Source organism: Diorhabda sublineata, chromosome 4, assembly GCF_026230105.1.
Source record: "Diorhabda sublineata isolate icDioSubl1.1 chromosome 4, icDioSubl1.1, whole genome shotgun sequence".
Lineage (NCBI taxonomy): Eukaryota > Metazoa > Arthropoda > Insecta > Coleoptera > Chrysomelidae > Diorhabda > Diorhabda sublineata.
The window spans coordinates 33,971,288-33,990,811 of NC_079477.1; the positions used below are offsets into that span (position 1 = coordinate 33,971,288).

Below are 19,524 nucleotides of genomic sequence, written 5' to 3' on the forward strand. Positions count from 1 at the left end.
AAAACAATAATTTCCAAAATCGTACCCTTTTTCAGGTTTTGAATTAATAAAATAATTTATTTCGGTACAAGAATAGTTATTATTAATATTTTTTATACAATTGAAGCAAACTGATACTTCAGGATTTATGAAACTCTATTATTTGTGGGCGATTGGAAGTTCCAATTCATATAAACAAACAAAAAACAGAATGAAATACATTTAATCACACTACAAACAAATTATTTTTATCTGTATCATGTCTCGTGCTTCTTTCCGAAAGGGTTCATCTTTTGTAACCATGAAGCAGTTTCAGCTTGCCTAAAACCAAAATATAATATGAGATAATATGGAACATTAAAGAAAATGTTTTACCAGAAGAATATTTAAAGACTAATGATTTAAATTTATTTAAGACTCCTGCTTGAATGTTTAGAAAGTAGAATCAATCGGAGAATTGTTAATATTTGTACTGTTTAAGCTAAAGAATACTTAAGGGGGTAATCTAGTCTAGAAATTTGAAAAGATCAATTTTTTTGCATAATTTCGAAGCTCAGACCTTAAGGAATATGTCATTAAACGGATTTTTAAAAATTTTGTAAAGTAGCATATAAACTGGCCGAATGAAACGAGTTATTCTACTGGAATTGTTTCTCAAAGTTTAAACACGTTTGTCTCCAAACTACTTTTGTTGAAGTGTTTAACGTTCTAACCGACCGATTACTTTGAAATGTGGTGGAAATCATATAATAAAAAAGAATAGTAAAAATGTTTTTCATTTTTTTGCATTAGTTTCAAAAATGCCTAAAATTTAGGATTCTAGACCAGAATACCCCCTTAAAGTAGATACATAAAAAATGTAATTGTGAGTGGTGTTGTAGTGGTAGTGTAAATAGTGTGTTCAGTATAATTACATAGTTAGTTATCTAAGTTGTTAATTGTTAGATTTGTTACATGGTTTATTTAATGATTAGTTCTTATCACATTTTTAGTATATTTGCATCAACATAAACTTAAACAAAATGAAAAACATGACTTTGATCTCAAAAATAACAAAATATTAATTCAAGAAAAAAATGATCAATAATTTACAATAAAAGAAATGATAAATCAAATCAGATTTATTATAATTTAATCAATTAAATTTGCAAACTTACTCTATTTGTTGTGGTTGTTCAGCAGATTCGCTAATTGAGGCAGCTTTCAATTTTTCTATCAACTCGGCTCTATAAACTTGTTTTAAAGGAACTATTTTAGACTGTTCCTCAGCTTCTATTTTAGTTTGGAAGATCCTGCATGCTTCTGTCAATGAATAGCCATACCAGTCAATTTCTTCGGAAGTATACTGTGAATTATAAAAAACACTATATAAAAATGGGCAATATTTAACAGCATAATTGAGAGTATAACAACATATTATCCCTATATCTTAACTATATAAATAAAATGAAAACTTACCGCCGTTAAATACTGTTTATACTGTTCTAGAACATGTTTTTGTTTTTTAGGGTTATTGGAAAAAGTGGGGCATCCGTCACGTAATTCTTGTAGTATTTTTCGTTTTAAAGTCAACGCTAACAATGATCTAAGATCACAGGCTGGTGTCTAGAAAAATAGAAATCATTAATAAAAAAATAATATCATTAGCACATAAAATAATGGATAGTCTGACTTAAATAAGCTACACATGTGTATTCCTATAAAACTTGAAGATTGTAGATTGAAGATAATAATGTGGTATAATATTTATAATGTATGTTTCTATGTACTTTACAATTAAATTGAATGTTCAGAATGACCACCATATTAAATTTAATTATGGCTCATTTGTCCAAGACTCAAAGAATAGACATTTTAATTATGATTGGTTGTGGTAATTAAATAAGAACTCATAAGGAGGTTTGTGAATTTTTTAATAATAAATACCCTGGTCAACACGTTCCGCAGTCTACAGTCTAATACCTCATGTATAAATGTACTTATAGTGTTTTTTAGTATTCTAAATAAATATTGTAATCTGGAGAATGAATAACCGGTCGCAAAGAATCTTAAGGTTGTGTCTTAATGTTGTATTAATATCTTCTTTTTGAATCGCTACTTTTATTTTACTGATCAAATATAAATGTAGACTTGGGTCCATTCTAAGAAAGTTTCTGTAGCCGCTTTGATCTTCCAAAGATAGTTCTCGACATAAATTGTTAGTGGCAACAAGAGTATTTAATTTTTTTATCCAATCACGGACCCACACACGTTTCTTTTTTTTAACATTTTTCAATCGTTGTAATCCATTAATTGAAAGTTCACACACAATTTTTGCACTTTTTTTTACTGGAGAGACAATATGTTGGTCTGTAGCAAATTTTTTTCACAAATACAGAAAAAAACAATGGCCAATAATAGAAACAGTCGATCTAGGAAAGCACAACATGATAGAGCAATCTTTAATCATCTGCTCGAAAAAACTACTTCTACCTTTACATATAAAATTTGGATTGAGATAAAGAGAAAATCTTTCAAGTATCTAAAGAATCATATTCTGAAAAAGAATGATAAAAAAAGAAGGAAGGTTGATTCGACAAAACTCAAATATGATAAAAATTTCATAGTGACGAGGATAAATATGAAAAAAGCAACAAAATTACCTAGTTAAAATGATAGAAATAGTGGCTTTTTGGAAAATTCAATACTTAGATACTCCAATAATCCACTCCACAATCTTTTCCATAGCAACTTACCAAAATTGAGCCTAATGATGTCCATTAATAAAAAAATTTGAAGAAAGAAACGAATGTAAGCTAATAATCAGAAATTTTTCAAGAAGATCTAAGATATCCCGTTAAAAAATTAAGAACAATTACTTTATTTCAAATGGGTTTTATTATGTATGTATCTGAACTGCCAAAAATAATTTATATTTCTGTCCAATAAAAATAACATAATTTGGACTCAATTGAAAGAGTTAATCGCAAAAAGTTAGACTGGTTTGGATATTTACTTAAAGCGTGATTTCATTGGCTCTGATTGGTATTTCAGTTAACATGGTCAATTGTAACAACATTGTAAGCAATTTGAGTTAATGGTAAATATGTCTGTTGAATCATTTTATTTAAAAATTTGATATTTAAAGCATTGGATGTTGTTTAAACTTACCTTCAACAGATAATGATCCAATCCATAATGGGTATTTATAAGATTGAGAGCCCTATCTGTAACGACAACTGAAATATATTTATCCAAGACTTCTGAGTAGACAACAGATCTTTTTAAAATGGGCACCCAAAAATGTGGAACTCTTCTTCTGTATTTATCACGTTTCAGAAAACCTTGCACAATTCCTTCTCCACCCCAAATATGATTGTGTGATTCTTTGGGATAAAACACTGGTAGTGGAATATTTTGAACAGGTAAACTGAAAATGAAATATGTTTCAGAAATATAGTGATTGCTTCAATTTTAATCAGTTTCGTTCGATTCCAAGTTGAGTTGAATAATCATCCCAAATTTATTTATATTATCATTAATAAAAATCGTTACATTCTATCTTAAATGCTCTAGCCTAAAAATTTTGGTTAGGGATATCTATGGTGTGATGTGTGAATTTATTTGAATATTTAATAGGTCATCTGGGAACATTAGGAGGAATGAAACTATTTGAGGCATGTCTCTGAGATTCTATTATATTACTAGTTGACACTTAATACACTTAAAATACATCTCAACTTATACTGGTACTTCTGACAACACTAATGATACATACTGTATACGTGTCTACTTTTGGTCAAAAGCACACTAAGTAAGATTGCACCCATAGTTCTTTTTGTACATTGAAAAGTCCCGTATTTATATAACATCTATGTTATGTTTAACCAAGTAGTTTATATTATTTTGCAGATATATATGTTGATAAGCAATGTATATTTTGGGGATAATTGCTCTTCATGGTAATGACTAAGGAAGGTTACCTTCCTTAGTCATGCACTGAAATCCCTACAATCCCGCATTCATTTACTCAATATCCACTACAATTTAATATATATAGAGAAAAAAATATTGAAAATGCAAAAATTTTATAGGTACTACTGTCAAAACATCACAAAAGGCTAGGAAAACATGTTAACCTTTTACTTATCTTACTTCTGGGAATTCAAAATAGTATTTACCAGCCGATAAAAAGACTAAAAGAGGTCTTATCACTAGAAATCTTGCCATACTAAAAGGAGTGAAGTACTCTTGACCTAATCAATTAGCTCATACAACTCTTTAACTAGATATATCTCACCGTAATACTGCTCTTGACCTAACGAATCAGCTCACAGAACCTTTTCAATTTGATTACTAATAAATTTGATGAAAAAAAGCGTAAAATCAGAATAAAGATTACTTACAGTTCACCAGTTACTTCATTTCTTTTCCATTTTCCTGGTTCTGGTATATAATGTACAGCTGCGGGTTGAGTAAATTTCCATTCTCTATAAAACTTTTTATAAGCTTCAGGAAGTCGAGAAGCTAATCCTTTATCCAATTCTGTTGCTTTTTGAAACAGCCCCAAAGTTTTAACAGCCTGAAAATATATGAAATTAATAAGAAAATAAATTTTATGGATTAATTGTGGAATATAGATATATCCGTGTGTTTCTATTATACATATAAAATATATGCATTACAAAAATTATATGCACGTTAATTCAAAACCTTCATTAATATGAAAGTATGTGTTCTTTATAATTTACAATACCTTTGTAGCCATAATTTATAAGTATTATTTTGTAATGTTTATTAATTCATCTAAAACTTTCAAATTTTATTGGTTATTTTTATGTATTAACCTTAATATTTCTTCTTCTATCATGGTCGTATTACTAACACTCTATGTAGATAACTATATGCTTATTCCGCCAGAAGTTAGAGTTTTATCTATAATCTTTACGTTTCAGCCACCTGCCATATTGTTTTGGGGGACAAACATTGCTTTATTTACATTCAAATTATTATTAGTACTAGCGTTTTATTTTCATTTTATTGTCCAAAAGTATTCCAATTAAAAATGCGCTCAAAAAAGCAAAGCTCTTTACACAAATCGTGTCCACCACAACAATATTACTGACGTTTCAAGTCACGTAGCTTGAAATAACCTACCGGTTAATGCACGGTACCGAGCTGGAACCTCGGAGGATAGAGAAATCGTTGCCATTCTGTCTTCCTTAGCCGGAACAGCTTTCACTTATAGAAACTGTCTATATAGGAGTATTACATATAAGCATACGCTATAAACTCAACACGTTCTGAAACATATGTCATATTTCGAAGCGCTGTTAATTTGTGCTAGGTAGCGGTAGTGAAATTTGTTAAATCTAATGTGTTATGTGACCAAACGTCAAGTTGTAACCTTTCTTAAGAAAAAAATTATGCTTGCGATGAACGAAAGTTTTATGTTACAGCAACAAATTGAACTTGTTCAGTACTAGTTCGAGACGAGCGAAAATTGTTTTGAATAATCATATATTTCCGCGCATGTCAATACATATTTTAGATTGTGTATCATGCTTTATCAGGTTATAAAACATTTTTAAGGTGAAACACTAAGATTATATACTCGGGTGAAACATTTTTTCTGATTAGAGGTACGTGATAAAAGATTTTTCAGCGTAGATTTTAAACGTCTTAAAAATATGAATACGAACTCTAGCAAAGATTCTTTTACTTGTATTTCTTGTCGAGTTGCATTTAAAGATGCCGAGCTACAAAGGTTACATTATAAAACAGATTGGCATAGATATAATTTAAAAAGAAAAGTAGCTGAACTGCCTCCTGTTACTTCAGAAGATTTCCAAATAAGAGTGCAAAATCAAAGGAATATTAACGAAATAGCTAACCAAGATAAAAGTGTTTACTGTACAGTATGTCGAAAGTCTTTTGGTGGTCAAAATGCATATGATAACCATTTGAACTCCAAGAAACATAAAGAAAATGAGAAAAATAAAACAGAAGGTATGTTCAAATTTATTTTATTGAAAATATGAATTGATTAAAATAGAGTATAGAAATCATTTGCAGGCAAATTCAATAAGTTATCTACATAATGAAGGGTATTTTGTTGTTTCTTTGATTATCTTATAGTGTATTGAAATAATTTGTAAGGTTTAATTTAATATATTCTATGGTACGTTGGATGGTTGCAGACTGTATTTATCAGATGATAAAGATTTACCAGTGAGTCCCCAGTCTGAAACTAAAGTTTCAACAAAGTTGTAGGTTTGAAGAATGGTTTTTCTTTCATGCAAGGACTAAATGCTAATTTGATTGAATCCCCAATTGAAGTGTAAGAAAGTATGAATCAATGTCTTTAGTTTTCTAAAATTTTATCTACAATTTTAATTAGGGATGGTTTTTCTGAGTTATTCGGTGGTTTAGCAAAAACCTGAACTGAATACTTGGTATTTAAGTTTATCTTTGTGTTGATTTTATTGAGATTAAGGGTCAATCAATAATTGTTGATAATAAATTTGTGAGATGATAGATAGTCTAGTAGACTATCTTAACATTTTTTGGGTATTTTTTTCTGTTATAAAATCTATTTCTGTGTAAGAAAACCTGATCAATGAATTGATTAAGGCAATAAATTATTTCTTGTTTCAGAATTTTTGGATGTATCTACTGATAAACAAAATAAAACATCAAATATTGTAAATGTTGGTTCAGATTCTGAAGTAGAAGAAGTAGATTCAGATGAATGGAATGATGCAGTTGAAAATCCTATAGATAGAAATGATTGTTTGTTCTGCTCCAATCATAGCAGTAATTTTTATAAGAACTTGGAACATATGACTCTTGCACATTCATTCTTTATACCCGATATAGAATATTGTGTTGATGTACAAGGTTTATTAAGGTACTTGGGTGATAAAATTACTGAAGGTGAGATTAATTTAAACTTCAGTAGCACCTAAAAATATTATTCTGCTACACATGTATCATATAAATTTATTTCCTTAGGATTTATGTGCTTGTGGTGTAATGAAAAAGGTAAAACTTTTCACTGCGCAGAAGCAGCTCAGCAGCATATGTTGGATAAAGGTCATTGTAAAATGATTCATGAAGGCATAGCACTCGCTGAATATGCAGATTATTATGATTATTCTTCCTCGTATCCAGACACAGAAAAAGAGAATGTTGATGAAGAAGTAAGTATACTAAATACTACTCTTGAGTACAATTTTACCTCATACAATTTGAAAGTTGTGTATTTTTTATGATTCTCTGGTTACCGGAGAAAAAAACACTTCAATTGATGGTGCTATACTGCAGTAATCAAACGTGACAGACAGCGGTCAAATCATACGATTTCGTTGAAGCATCGGGCATATACGATAAAATTGCGTTCATTTTCGTCGGATGCGAGCAAATCGTACGACGCCGTAGTATCGTGATGGTCCGCTTTACATTTATCATGAATTGGGTAGTTGTCCTTCTATTTTAATTATAGTAGTCAGTATCTTCATTTATTAGGATGGCAACAAATAAATAACCATCAACTTTATTATTTTCTACATAATTGCTTGTTGTTTTCTTTTATTGCAATTATTTATGGTACTGCAATTAAGTTTTATTAGGTGTTGGGGTTATTGATTGATTTTGTATGTAGAGTTGCCATTTTCTACATCAAAGATGAGAATCTATATTTTTTTATGAAATTACTGCAAGTACCTTTATCAAAATATTTTCTTGATTATGGTATTAATTTAATAATTTAATATGTTCTATCCCTTGTTATCTAAATTTTAAAACTTGGGAAACAATTCTCACTCTGGTTATTTGTATAGTAGTATACTCAAATAAATTTATTCACTCAACATTTTTAGGTTGAAGTACCAGAATTAGATGGTTCAGATTATCAGCTAGTGCTACCATCTGGAATAACTGTCGGCCATCGAAGTCTTATGAAGTATTATAAACAAAGTCTCAATCCTAATAGAGCTCTTGCTGTGGTCCCATCTAGAAATAATAAAAAACTACATAAAGTTTTAGCACAATATAGATCATTAGGTTGGACCGAAACTCAACAAGCAGCAGCTGCCAAGTAAGTGACAATGATTTTTTTATAACACTTATAAACAAAAAATCTGGCATGAACCTTCCATTTATCTATCCTTTATAAACTACTTATCTATTGACTTTAGGTATTTTTAGTTTCCTCTATTATTGTCAAAATGAACTAATTTGTCATAGCTGATTTCAAATCAATAAATACTAATAATATTACTGTCACTGATTGAAAATCCACAAAATAATTTTGGAAGCTGATTGATATAGCCGAGACCCTAAATATATCCCAAGAAAGTGTTGGACATATCATGAATGAATATTGGGATGTGAAACTCTGTTCAAATTGTGTGCTAGCTCATAATTGATCAAAATCAACAATGAAATGATGATTATGAGCGGTGCCTCAATTTGTGACTTTAACAACTTTCCGGTGTAAACTTGGTCTCTTCTTACATGCTATACAAAATCCAGTCAAGTTCAATGTTTAAATTAATAAAGTTTATTCAAAACAATTATCTACATAAATTTAATTTGTACTCCACGGACCAAAACATGTATCTATACCTCTATGTAGATCTTGTCAAAATGCTAACCCGATGGTCTTTCTCTCTCTTCCAATACTAGAATTCCACTTATATTCCGATCTATCTTTAATATTATTAACCTCCTTTTTTTCATATAGATTTGAACAATAGTATAATTATTATTGTTCAATCTAAGTAATCGTTTTTGTTAATCTGCGTAGATGAATTTTCATATAACACTGTTAATCTATTTATTACTTATTGCAGGAAAGCTAGAGATATCCACTTCTTGAAAAGAATCCAGTCTAAATATAACATGAAAATGGGAACTAAAAATAATTCATTGCTTCAACATCATTTTAGAAGACAAGTGCAGTTTTAGGCTAACCATAAAAATACTATAAACTTGTCAGTTTAATATTAAATATTATATAAAAATAATGTTCCTAATTGTAGTTTTGATTTCATTCATTTTTCCACAAAATTAATCAATTTTTATTTGGTCACACAGGAAAAAGCATTTTATAAATGTTCGAATAAATGAAATAGTTCCATAATAATTTATATTTTAAACAAGGTAAGAATATTTTCATATTTTAGAGTTTCTTGTAATTAATTTTACATATCTAATATAATCTAGAACATTGTACGCGCCGATCTATGAGAGCACAATTCTTAAAAAATCGTACATGTGGCTTTACAGCCAAATTAGTGTTTGCGAGTTGAAAGAATGCAGTAGAAGATGGAAAATTGAACAATAAAGAATAAATATTTAGTTTGATTTCATAGTATGAATAAATGCCAAGAAGAAAAGGGAATCGAACTAAGAATTGCCAAAAGTAGCAGATGTGCAGGCAGCCTTAACAAGTTTAACAAGTCAGATAGTTATGAATAAAATGCCCAGCTAAAAAGACGTACTTCTTTCCAGTATCATCTCATAAAACTACATTTCTTTATTAGCAAAGTTGTCAGCTTTTCAAGGTGGTAAAATTAAAATTGTTTAGGATTGAACTTGGTTTATTTTATCGATAACAAATATAAACTAACTGGTATCACACTTCTTCTATTTGTAATAATTTCTCTTTATCAACAGAGGTTGGTTTAGGGGGATTATGTACAGGGTTTTGTGAATACAAAAATGTAGCTAATAAAACAGTCCCAATACTTAATACTGTGTTAACATATATCGGTATATCAAATAACAAATAACTTAACAAAGCAGTAAAAATTAATTCCAAAGCGCTTGCGAATGTCTTCAATATAGAGTTTAACGTTTTTAAAAAAAAACTAGTTATTATTCCGATAGCGGCATTATTTATCATCACTAGTAACACTTTATAGGTGAAAACTTTGGCGATATTTTCATAAGTAAATGCTTGAATTACAGTTCCATTCAAAATAAGTATTAGTACGTTACACACTATAGAATCCAAGTACATAAATACATTCTGTACAAAAATATTTACAGAGGCACCACGATTTTTTAAAAGATATTCGTTGTAGACCCCAGCAAGACAAGAACATATTATTTGAGTGAATATGAAAATAGCATCTAATCCTAAAGAAACCGAAGTCGCTTTTTTAACACTGTCACTGATTGGTATCGAATTGATAGGAAAATTAATTTGTTTCATCATACATCCTAACGTCAAAATTAAAAGGGAAATCCATTGAGTTCGGCTTAAAATCTTCTTAAAAATCACCTAAAAAGTAAAAATTGATTATAACATTAATATTTTTATTTTCTAATATTAAAATCAGTACAAAAGAATCATTTGAAACCATTCGAAACAAGTTTGAAATACTGATACCAGTAATGTTTTAAAACATTTATTTTTTAAAAAACAAAGAACTCCACACGCAAACTGGTATACTAGGACAGTATATTTTACTAGTTTTTATATACCTAGTAGTTCCGGTTCGCCAAAGAACAAGTCTCCGATTAAACAGGATATAACATGTATATACAGGTTCCTCCACGACGAGCTGAATCGATATGTATATGGGAAAGTAGTGGGACTAGTGTTCTAAAAATTTGCTTGCATGGGTTTTCCGAAATGCTAGTTTCAGCTGAAAGAATTTCATTTCTCTGAATCTTCCGGTTATACCGTGGACACAAACTTCGTTATTTTGAGCGGAATGCTATGGTTTTTATTAAATTTTTGGAATCTAAGCGAAATTTCAATTTAACTTTATATAAGGCATCGTATGCCTAAAGTCCACCATCTTTTAGTTTTTAGACAGCAAAATTCGGCACCATTTTCTGAACACCCTATATAAATTTTTGTCAAGGTTATCACAGATTTTGAAAGTTGTAAGTGTTATTTGTCCAAATCTCGAAAATATTAAACTCTCTTTTAGTTAGAAATATAATTTTTTTAGTGGAGGGCTGCATGTGTCCAAAAATTTCGAAAATGTGAAATAATTCAAAAATGGTGGGTTTTAGGCATACTCTGCCTTATATAAAGTTAAATTGAAATTTCGCGTAGATTCCAAAAATGTCCCATATTATATGTTATCAATGCGTAATCTTTATGTATGTTCATCCGTGTATATACTCATTATACAGAGCGTCCCTAAATTCCACTGCCCACGCTCTAGAGGAAATTCCTTGGGTCAAATTATGCCTATCAGAATAGGGAACTTATGTGCCCAAACGCATCATTTCCAAGATACAGGGTGTTAAAGGTTGAAAATAAAACAATTTTTTGTCGATAAATTTCAAATGGTGTGATCGATTGTGATTGAAACTTTTTGACGATTATCAGGATGATAATCACTACTTGTTCTAACATGAATAGATGATTTCTTGTTTTTACTAGAAATCATCACGCCAGAGGCGTGCGGTAGGGACCAAGGACCCGAATTCTCCGCCACTGGGTGAAATGCTATTTTTTTTAAATTTTTTAATTCTACCATCATTTCTTAATAAAAAAGTAACAACTTTTGATTATGCTAGAATTAAGCGTTTTTGAGAAAAACATCATTTTGTGACCGCTCTTGTGATTATTTAGAAAAATTCAAGCAATTTTTCTGAATCAATTTACATCGATAAACTACACGTTTTTTTAATGAAGTATTGTCTTCTACTACGCTAAAACGGTTTTCCAGAAATTCTTAACTAACACTAATGCCATTCAGATGATAATTTTCTAGTTCCTTCATTTAAACACGCCCCGACCTTTCACAGCATTGATAAGCGTACGTTTTTGAAAACATTGGGTATCTTAGAAATTCAAATTTACTCTGACTTAGAATATTAGGAGACTTCGGAAACAACTGTGTTCTTGTTAAAATGAAATTGTTTAGTTTGATTTACGTGACATTTATGTGAAAGTGTGCATTGCAAGATAAAAAATTAAAAAATCGACTAAATGGGAAATTGGCGAAAAGACTTTATAGACATTCCGTTCCATTGTTGCCAGTATTGATAGAAGATGAAGAGAAACGGGAAATTTAAACATCAGAAGGAATAACGCCGGACGACCTCGAACTATCTATACAGTGAATTTTTAAAACAAAGTTGTGAATTATATAGAGAATCAACCATCTTTAAGTATTAGATCCCTCAGTCACAGGTTGAATACTAATAGGAACTCTATATGAAGAGTTGCAAATAAATAGTTATTGCATCCTTATAAATTTACAAATGTACAAGATGTTTTATCGCGCGATTTTGCGCTTTAGGAATTTTCTAATTGGTATCTTCAACAATATAGGGAAAATGATGAGTTTTCTAAAGTTAATATTATTTACCAATGCAAATTTTCGGTAAATTTATGTGCTGGAATAGTAGATGTATACATAATATCAAAAATTAAACGGAGAAATTTATTTCACATTCTTATTATGGACAGAACTGTACAGGCCGAGGAGGGTAAATTGGTTGGTCAGCTAGGTCTCCGGATCTTACTCCCCTTGATTTTTTTGTTGGGGTATATGAAGTCTCACGTTTATCAGAGTCGGATAGAAAATGAGGAAGATCTTGTTGGTGCGAATACTGCTTGTGTAAACGAAGCAGGTGGTCAATTTGGGCAGTTGCTTTAATTTATGGTGTTTTACCTATTTTGTGTTTCATATGTGTTGATTAAATGTTACATTTTTATTCTCCATGATTGAGTTGTAAAATTATCAACTGAAAGGCGTTAGTGTTAATTAAGAATTTCTGGAAAACCGTTTTAGCGTAGTAGAAGACAAAACTTTTTCAAAAAAAAAACGTATATATCGTTTTGTAGGACAACATGAACTTATCGATGAAATTATTTTGAATTTTTCTAAATAATCACAACAGCGGTCCCAAAATGATGTTTTTCTCGGAAACGGTTCATTTTAGCGTAGTCACATGTTACTTTTTTATTAAGAAATGATGGTAGAATTAAAAAATTTAAAAAAAACCAGATGTTCTTATGATATTTATGGGATAGATACAAAATTACATTTTGATAAATATCGAAATTAGGTGTTAGAAGATACTAATTGAAGAAATTTTCATTAGATTCAAATAACAATCTTCTAGCCAACGAAAATAATACAACCATATTAAACATAACATATTTATCATTCTGTAGTTTTAAGATCTATTGTAATGAAACTTCCTGTTCCGATGTTAATGACCCGTAAGCCGTAGAGATATTAATTATAATAAAACTATGAATACCCACTCATATTAGTTTATAAATAAAGTCCTATAGTAACATTTGAATTTATTTTCTACGTTAATACGAACGCAAATGAAAATATTGAAAAAAGAAACTTTTATATATAAACCAAAACTTATAAATAAAATTATTCACCCGCTTCTTCTACTTGCAATAACTGCGTCTATTAAAATCTTATATATAAAACGTTTTGATAACCAAGCTATCGTCTGTAATGAGAAAAGCTAGAAAAAAAGGCGTGAAGAACAAAGCTGGGCACCGTAGAACTAGGAAAAAACTATAGTAAGATAGAGAGAAACACGAAGAAATCAAACAAAAGGATGGAACGAGACAAAAAGGATTGTTGATATAAAGGATCTAAGAAAGCCTAAGAGACCAAAAAGCGAAAAGAAAAAAATGGAGGGAAAGAGCAAGAACGTTATAGATAGAAGAAAGAGATTTCGTCATCTTAACGATATGTTCCAAAGAAATTCTTCATCTTCCTGAAACAGAGATGACTTGTCTCAAGAAAGATACAATACTAGCAGGTTTGCTTCAGGAAAAAAACTTTCTAGAAGAAACACGAAGGAATGAAAAATTCAAAATTTGATTTGATCAAAATTCTAGAAGTGGTGGAAGTAGGCAAAATTAAATATAAATCCTGTAGACACAAAAGAAAATAATGAGAAAAATATGTCAACTCATGAAAAAATGTTTCAGAAATTATATGTGGACAATGTGTTACTCCAATTATTTTTCTTTTATTAACAATCAGAATATTTTCTACCTTCTATGGGTTAATTTGCTCTCGAGTGTGAGATAATCTAACATCTATAATGTCTTGGTGAGGCTTACAGTGATGCAGCCTCTTATACCTCATATTAGGTTTATTGGCCCACTTTTTACCCGTTTCGTGGTGTTAACTCCTCTAGTAGTGGATTTGGGTGAGTTTCTATAGTTTTGTGGTGTTTGATGATCCTCTCTTGGATAATTTCTTGTACAGTAGGCACTCCCAGTTCCACGTGAATACATACGTGATACATACCATGGAGCATCTACTAGTTGACGGAGTATTTTAGATTGGGATCTCTGAATAATATTTGTATTAGATTTGGAAGCGCAGCCCCACAGCTCTACTCCATATGTCCTTATAGGCTTGATGACAGACTTGTGGATAAGGACTTTAGATTTTCGCCCTATCAACCAATGTAGTTCTCTTGCTTTTAATCAAGTTGTTTTCTTTTTTTTTTGTGATGTGTTGTTTCCAGTTAAGTTTTTTGTCTAGGTGGATTCCTAAGTATTTAGCACTATCTGATTGTGGTATTTCCATATTGTTTAACTTAACCGATGCACTAGATCGTTTTTCAGGATTTAGGCGGCCAAAATTATTTTATGTGATATTGATATTACAAAATAGTTACATAAAAAGAGTTCTGTGTTTGGCGCACGGTGGTTAGGCGCACCTACTTGTGATTTTTTATCAAAAAATATTTTACTCACGGCTTTCCCCAAGGAGGGACAGCTGTCTAAGTTTTAGTAATACATTCAGGTATGTATTATTAAATAAAACAAAGTTTATTTTGTTCTAATAAGTAAGTAAATATATTATATTATTAAAAGGATCTTTACATTCGTTATACAATATTAAAGTTACATAAGCTAAATAGATAATCACTAAAAATAATCAATCATACATTGGAGACTTATTTATCTACATTTAAATTTTCGCCGCTTTCATCAATTTCCATTGATTGGTCGGTTTGGCTCAGCAGGAATTAATAGCTGCATTGTCTCAGGCAAAAATAATTTTGAAGCGGTTTTTTTGGTCTTTCTCGTGGAACTAATAAATCGGTCGGATGTTAATAGTAACCTATGATAAATATCTAAGTTGCATTCTTCCCTCGAAAACTTGCGAGCAAAGTTTAGGCGATAAGACCTAAAATGTTTATTGCGGGGGGCCTCAGCAGCTTCTTCCGAAAATTTCCCTATCGGCAACAACAAGACCTTATGCATCGTTGGAGTCATAGGATACCAGCCATATAACTCAACATATAGTTTGGGTGGGTAGCAATCTTCTTTGACCTTCAATAATAATTCATCAATCTTTTGTTCGTTGCTCGAATAATTTCGTACGGTCTTCTGGTCAAATCGGCTTCAACAAACATTGTCAGTGCTTGCAAAGGAGTAAGGGGCTCTGTTTCTTTAGACTTTGAATGTCTGTTTTTACAATCACTGGCAGACGCCGATTCATTGGCGATGAGACTTGGCATTCGTTTATAATGAATACACTGTTTGACGTGCGTTTCGATAGCCAATTTATCATCTTCAGAGACTGAAGTTTAACTAAATCCTTATGACCTGACTTACTTGTTTTATACTAAATTTTCCCACAAATAAACCTCCCGCGAAAATCAAATTATTCTCTACTCCCATATTTAGCAATGTCAATGCTTTCAAATGCATCCAGCAATTTATTATTGGATAATTTTTTACAATTTTACATTATTAATATTTCTGTCATGGTTATGACTGGCAGCGTGATCGACAAAATTCGATATTTTAAATGAGCTATGTGCTCTTTAAACCGGACAATAACAGATCTCTTAGTCTGTCCTACAATTGTTTTAATGAATCACTTTCCAATTAACATTCGAGAGATACAATAACGAAAAGACATCATTTATTTAAGATGTAGCAGTACTCAACGGTTATGATAAAAGAATTTTAAATAGGTCAATTAATTGTCATAGGTTTAAGAAATCTCTGTGTTAAACCACTTTTTTCCAAACACAAAATAAAAAACAAGAAAAAATTGCTCTGATATCTATCAATCCCCCTTATACAAAAGGATTAAATATATTAAAACAATTGTTGGGTTATCCTAAGGATAAAATTCTAAATTTGGTGTATATGGAATTAACAGTGGTGATTATGAAGGGAAGTATATTGGGCAGACTACGAGATCCGTCATTGTCCGGTTTAAAGAGCACATAGCTCATTTGAAATATGAACAGTCCGGAAAATCGAGTATTGTCGATCACGCTGACATAATCATGACATAAATATTAATATTCAATAATAAATTGTTGGATGTATTTGAAAGCATTGAAAGTACTAAGTGTAAAAGTAGCTTAAGTGGGGACAAAGAGACACTTCCTCACAGTCCACACTATGGCTTAGTAGTCAAGGAATAAATGTAAAGATTCCCGCCAAGGAGGTTTTTCCCGCTGGGATTAATTTTCGCGGGAAAAGGTTTATTGGTGGGAAAATTTAATATAAGGTTTTAGTTTACCTTCAGTCTCTTAAGGGGATAACTTGGTAATCAAAGCACGTGTTAGACAGTGTAGTGGTGGTGTAAACAGTGTATTCAGTATGGATATCACCAACACTTCCAGAAATTCTAACTTAGCACTAGTTACATCAAGTTCTAATTCCAAGTCCATAAGTATTTCTATTTAATATTAGTACAGCGTTTGATTCTATTAAATAGGAATTTTTTGTCTAGTTGACACAGATTTGAAATAGATTATTATAAGACACTTACCTGAAAAAGAATACCTGTAATTACAACTCTCAACTGTAGCAACAAGTAATACGTTGTTGGGTCGAAGGACGATAAATTCCAAAATGCCAAATTATTATACAAACAGTATAAAAATGCAGGAATAAAATAAAGTATCAGAACGTTTTTATTTGTTACAATTTCTGTAACTAGATTTGTGGCGGAATTTCTGAAAAATAAAAACCGTGAATATACCACTTATGTCGGCATTCAAATAAAAACTTACTCCCTACAGTATAAGAGTGATGAAACCATTAACTTTAAAACCTCGGTTAGTAGTACCACCGTAACTATATTGTAATTATAATTATTATCTGACTGTTGTGAAGCAGTAACGAGAATACCTGAAATGATTAGAATAATTCTCATATAATCTTTCAAACATCTACATTTTATTGTTAGTTAGAAAAGCAAACGTCTAAAAATCTATTTAAGTTTAAACAAATTCCACTATCAATCCATATTTCATAGTAGCGTTGTGTGCCAAGGGCCGCTAAGCACGTAGGCATTCTGATAGTTCCGTTGTACCTCATTTGACATTATCAAAGGCCGATGTCCATTGAGAAGCTGACACTCCGGATCATCCGTGATTTCCATGATGTGGAGATGGCGCCTTCGATTTTCGGATTTCGCGCCTATTTAATTGGAGCAGTTTGGTAAAAGAATCGCAGTGGGTCCATCTATGTGTGGCTTCGCTTGTCTCATCCATCTCCGCCGAGCCCGACTTGCAAGCTGACTGTTGAGGGACGTGACAGTAACACTTTTAAGTATTCTAATAATGGATTCGGGGCCCATTAGTTAGTTCGCCCATCCCAGTCTGACCACTGAGTCCAGTTCAACTTGTTCTTGTGACCTGATACCCGAACGAGTTGGTTCTTGCAGCCATTAGTCACCATTTTGTAGGACCTTCTTGCACTCCAGCACTAGTCTAGAGCCCACCCTTTGGCCGTTATGGCTTGTATGGCAGTTTTGATATTTGAGCAGATTGAGATTACTTTGTCGACTGAATATCGCGCGTCCATATTCCAAAACAGCGAATATTTCGGCTTGGAAAACGGTAGCGTATCCACCGGGCGAAAAATTATGAATTGATTTGAGTTTCCATAACAAAAAAAAATTTGTAGAAGGTTCCAGCTTATTGCTATTGTATAAAACAATCCTCTCCTTACATTTACTCAGAAAATACTGATTGATTACATTGGCCTTATGCAAACTTGTGGGATTTGAGGATGTTTTTGAAATGGAATAAAAAATCATATTTCTTAAGCTCCTCAAATGTGCCTCTTTAAAATTTAGACTTTCCATATACTCAAGATACCCCTCGTTTATCTCTTCTAAAATACAAGATTTTGCAATTGTCAATATATTTACCAGTTGTCTGTTGAAATGTCTTTCTTGGGAGAAAATATATCAAATAGGCAAACTTAGAAGAAACATGAAGAATGATAGATGAATTATAGTAAATAATATTAGTAGAATAAAAATTGATAAATAACTTTGTATATAGCAAACCTCTAAAAGTATATTGATTTAAGATCTAAGACGTACTTTGCAATACATCTTGCACATATAATTGAAGTTTGTTGTTGACATTATAGAAAACTGGTTTAGAAATGAGAATATGAAAAAATGCAGATAAAACTAATGAAAATAAAAAGAATTACTATGATTGAAGTAGATAGAGAAATATATGATCCTTTATTTTTTCCAATTGAGTAAAAAGAGCAAGTAAGTGATTTTAAACTAATTATAAAGAAAACAAGTCATAATTACCATTTCATTTATTGAATTTTTACTACTATCCCTCATATTGGATGTAGTAATATAATTCTGTTATCAATACCCTTTGCTTTTTTTAATAATAATAATAATAACTATACTACTTTTAACAATACAGATCATAATATTTTATTATTATAAAAAAATAATTGTTATTATAACCTATAGTAGTAAAATTGAGTAGGTAGGAACTTTTACTTCAATAGTAATCTTGGAGGTTTATTAGTTTTGATTATTTTATTGAGAAAATGTCTCATTAATTGCAACGTATGACTCTAGATTATTCAAAATATGTATTTCCAATATTGAAAAATTTGTTCTAACAAAGTCAAGCAAATTATATAATTTTTTCAAATATATTAATAAGTTTACAAATAAACAATTTCTTATGTTCAAAGAAAAAATATTTATTTTATTAGGTACTAGAAAGTTTCATTATGTGTTTCACTTAGAATACACTACCTCGGCAGTAAACGCCTGAGCTAACGTATAATAAGCGCCTTCTACTCCCTTATATTATTCAATAAAGCCTTAGTTTTCATTGTTATTATAATTTGATGCAAAATAAACTAAACTTACCTTGGTTTACAAATAAAAATATGTAGCCCACAAATATAATAAAACTAAATTTTGAAGGAAACAATTCCTTCAAATGTAAACTAGACATACTTGTAAACGAACATATTACTTTTTAACTTCGATATTGACAGTAGATAATTCATTATCAGGTTATGACAATTGCTTTTTCTCATACTCGATTACCAATTGAATATTTTAGTACCTTATTTTTTTATGTTTTAGATACTAAAATTGACAGATTACTTATATGTCTATAAATTATAGCACCTTTTGTGTTTATATTTTTCTTTTTATGGGTCTGAGCACAGAACAGAGTTCGAGTATTTAACAGTGTCGCCAACGTATAAATTGAAAAATCAGTTAAATTCATCGAATTTAAGGTAAGTTAAATAGCTTATTCATTATTTAATAAATTCTGTAT

At 30.7% G+C, this 19,524-nt stretch overlaps 3 protein-coding genes across 3 annotated transcripts; 1 reads left to right on the forward strand and 2 right to left on the reverse strand.

The window, feature by feature from the left end:
• Positions 1 to 55: 55 nt before the first annotated feature.
• On the reverse strand, positions 56 to 4,850 carry LOC130443579 (39S ribosomal protein L28, mitochondrial). The gene is made up of 6 exons (XM_056778324.1): positions 4,715 to 4,850; positions 4,365 to 4,540; positions 3,130 to 3,388; positions 1,438 to 1,584; positions 1,137 to 1,324; positions 56 to 300 (listed from the first exon to the last, which is right to left on the reverse strand). The coding sequence occupies exons 1-6, from the start codon at positions 4,724 to 4,726 to the stop codon at positions 237 to 239; spliced, it is 846 nt and encodes a 281-aa protein (XP_056634302.1). The 5' UTR covers positions 4,727 to 4,850; the 3' UTR covers positions 56 to 236.
• Positions 4,851 to 5,191: 341 nt separating this feature from the next.
• LOC130443580 (cytoplasmic 60S subunit biogenesis factor ZNF622) lies at positions 5,192 to 8,996 on the forward strand. The gene is made up of 5 exons (XM_056778325.1): positions 5,192 to 5,967; positions 6,616 to 6,894; positions 6,973 to 7,160; positions 7,839 to 8,056; positions 8,814 to 8,996. Exons 1-5 carry the CDS (start codon positions 5,649 to 5,651, stop codon positions 8,926 to 8,928), a joined length of 1,119 nt encoding a protein of 372 aa, XP_056634303.1. The 5' UTR covers positions 5,192 to 5,648; the 3' UTR covers positions 8,929 to 8,996.
• Positions 8,997 to 9,092: 96 nt separating this feature from the next.
• LOC130443583 (UDP-galactose transporter senju) lies at positions 9,093 to 19,421 on the reverse strand. Its single transcript, XM_056778329.1, has 4 exons — positions 19,104 to 19,421; positions 16,972 to 17,089; positions 16,728 to 16,914; positions 9,093 to 10,249 (listed from the first exon to the last, which is right to left on the reverse strand). The coding sequence occupies exons 1-4, from the start codon at positions 19,189 to 19,191 to the stop codon at positions 9,599 to 9,601; spliced, it is 1,044 nt and encodes a 347-aa protein (XP_056634307.1). The 5' UTR covers positions 19,192 to 19,421; the 3' UTR covers positions 9,093 to 9,598.
• Positions 19,422 to 19,524: the final 103 nt, after the last annotated feature.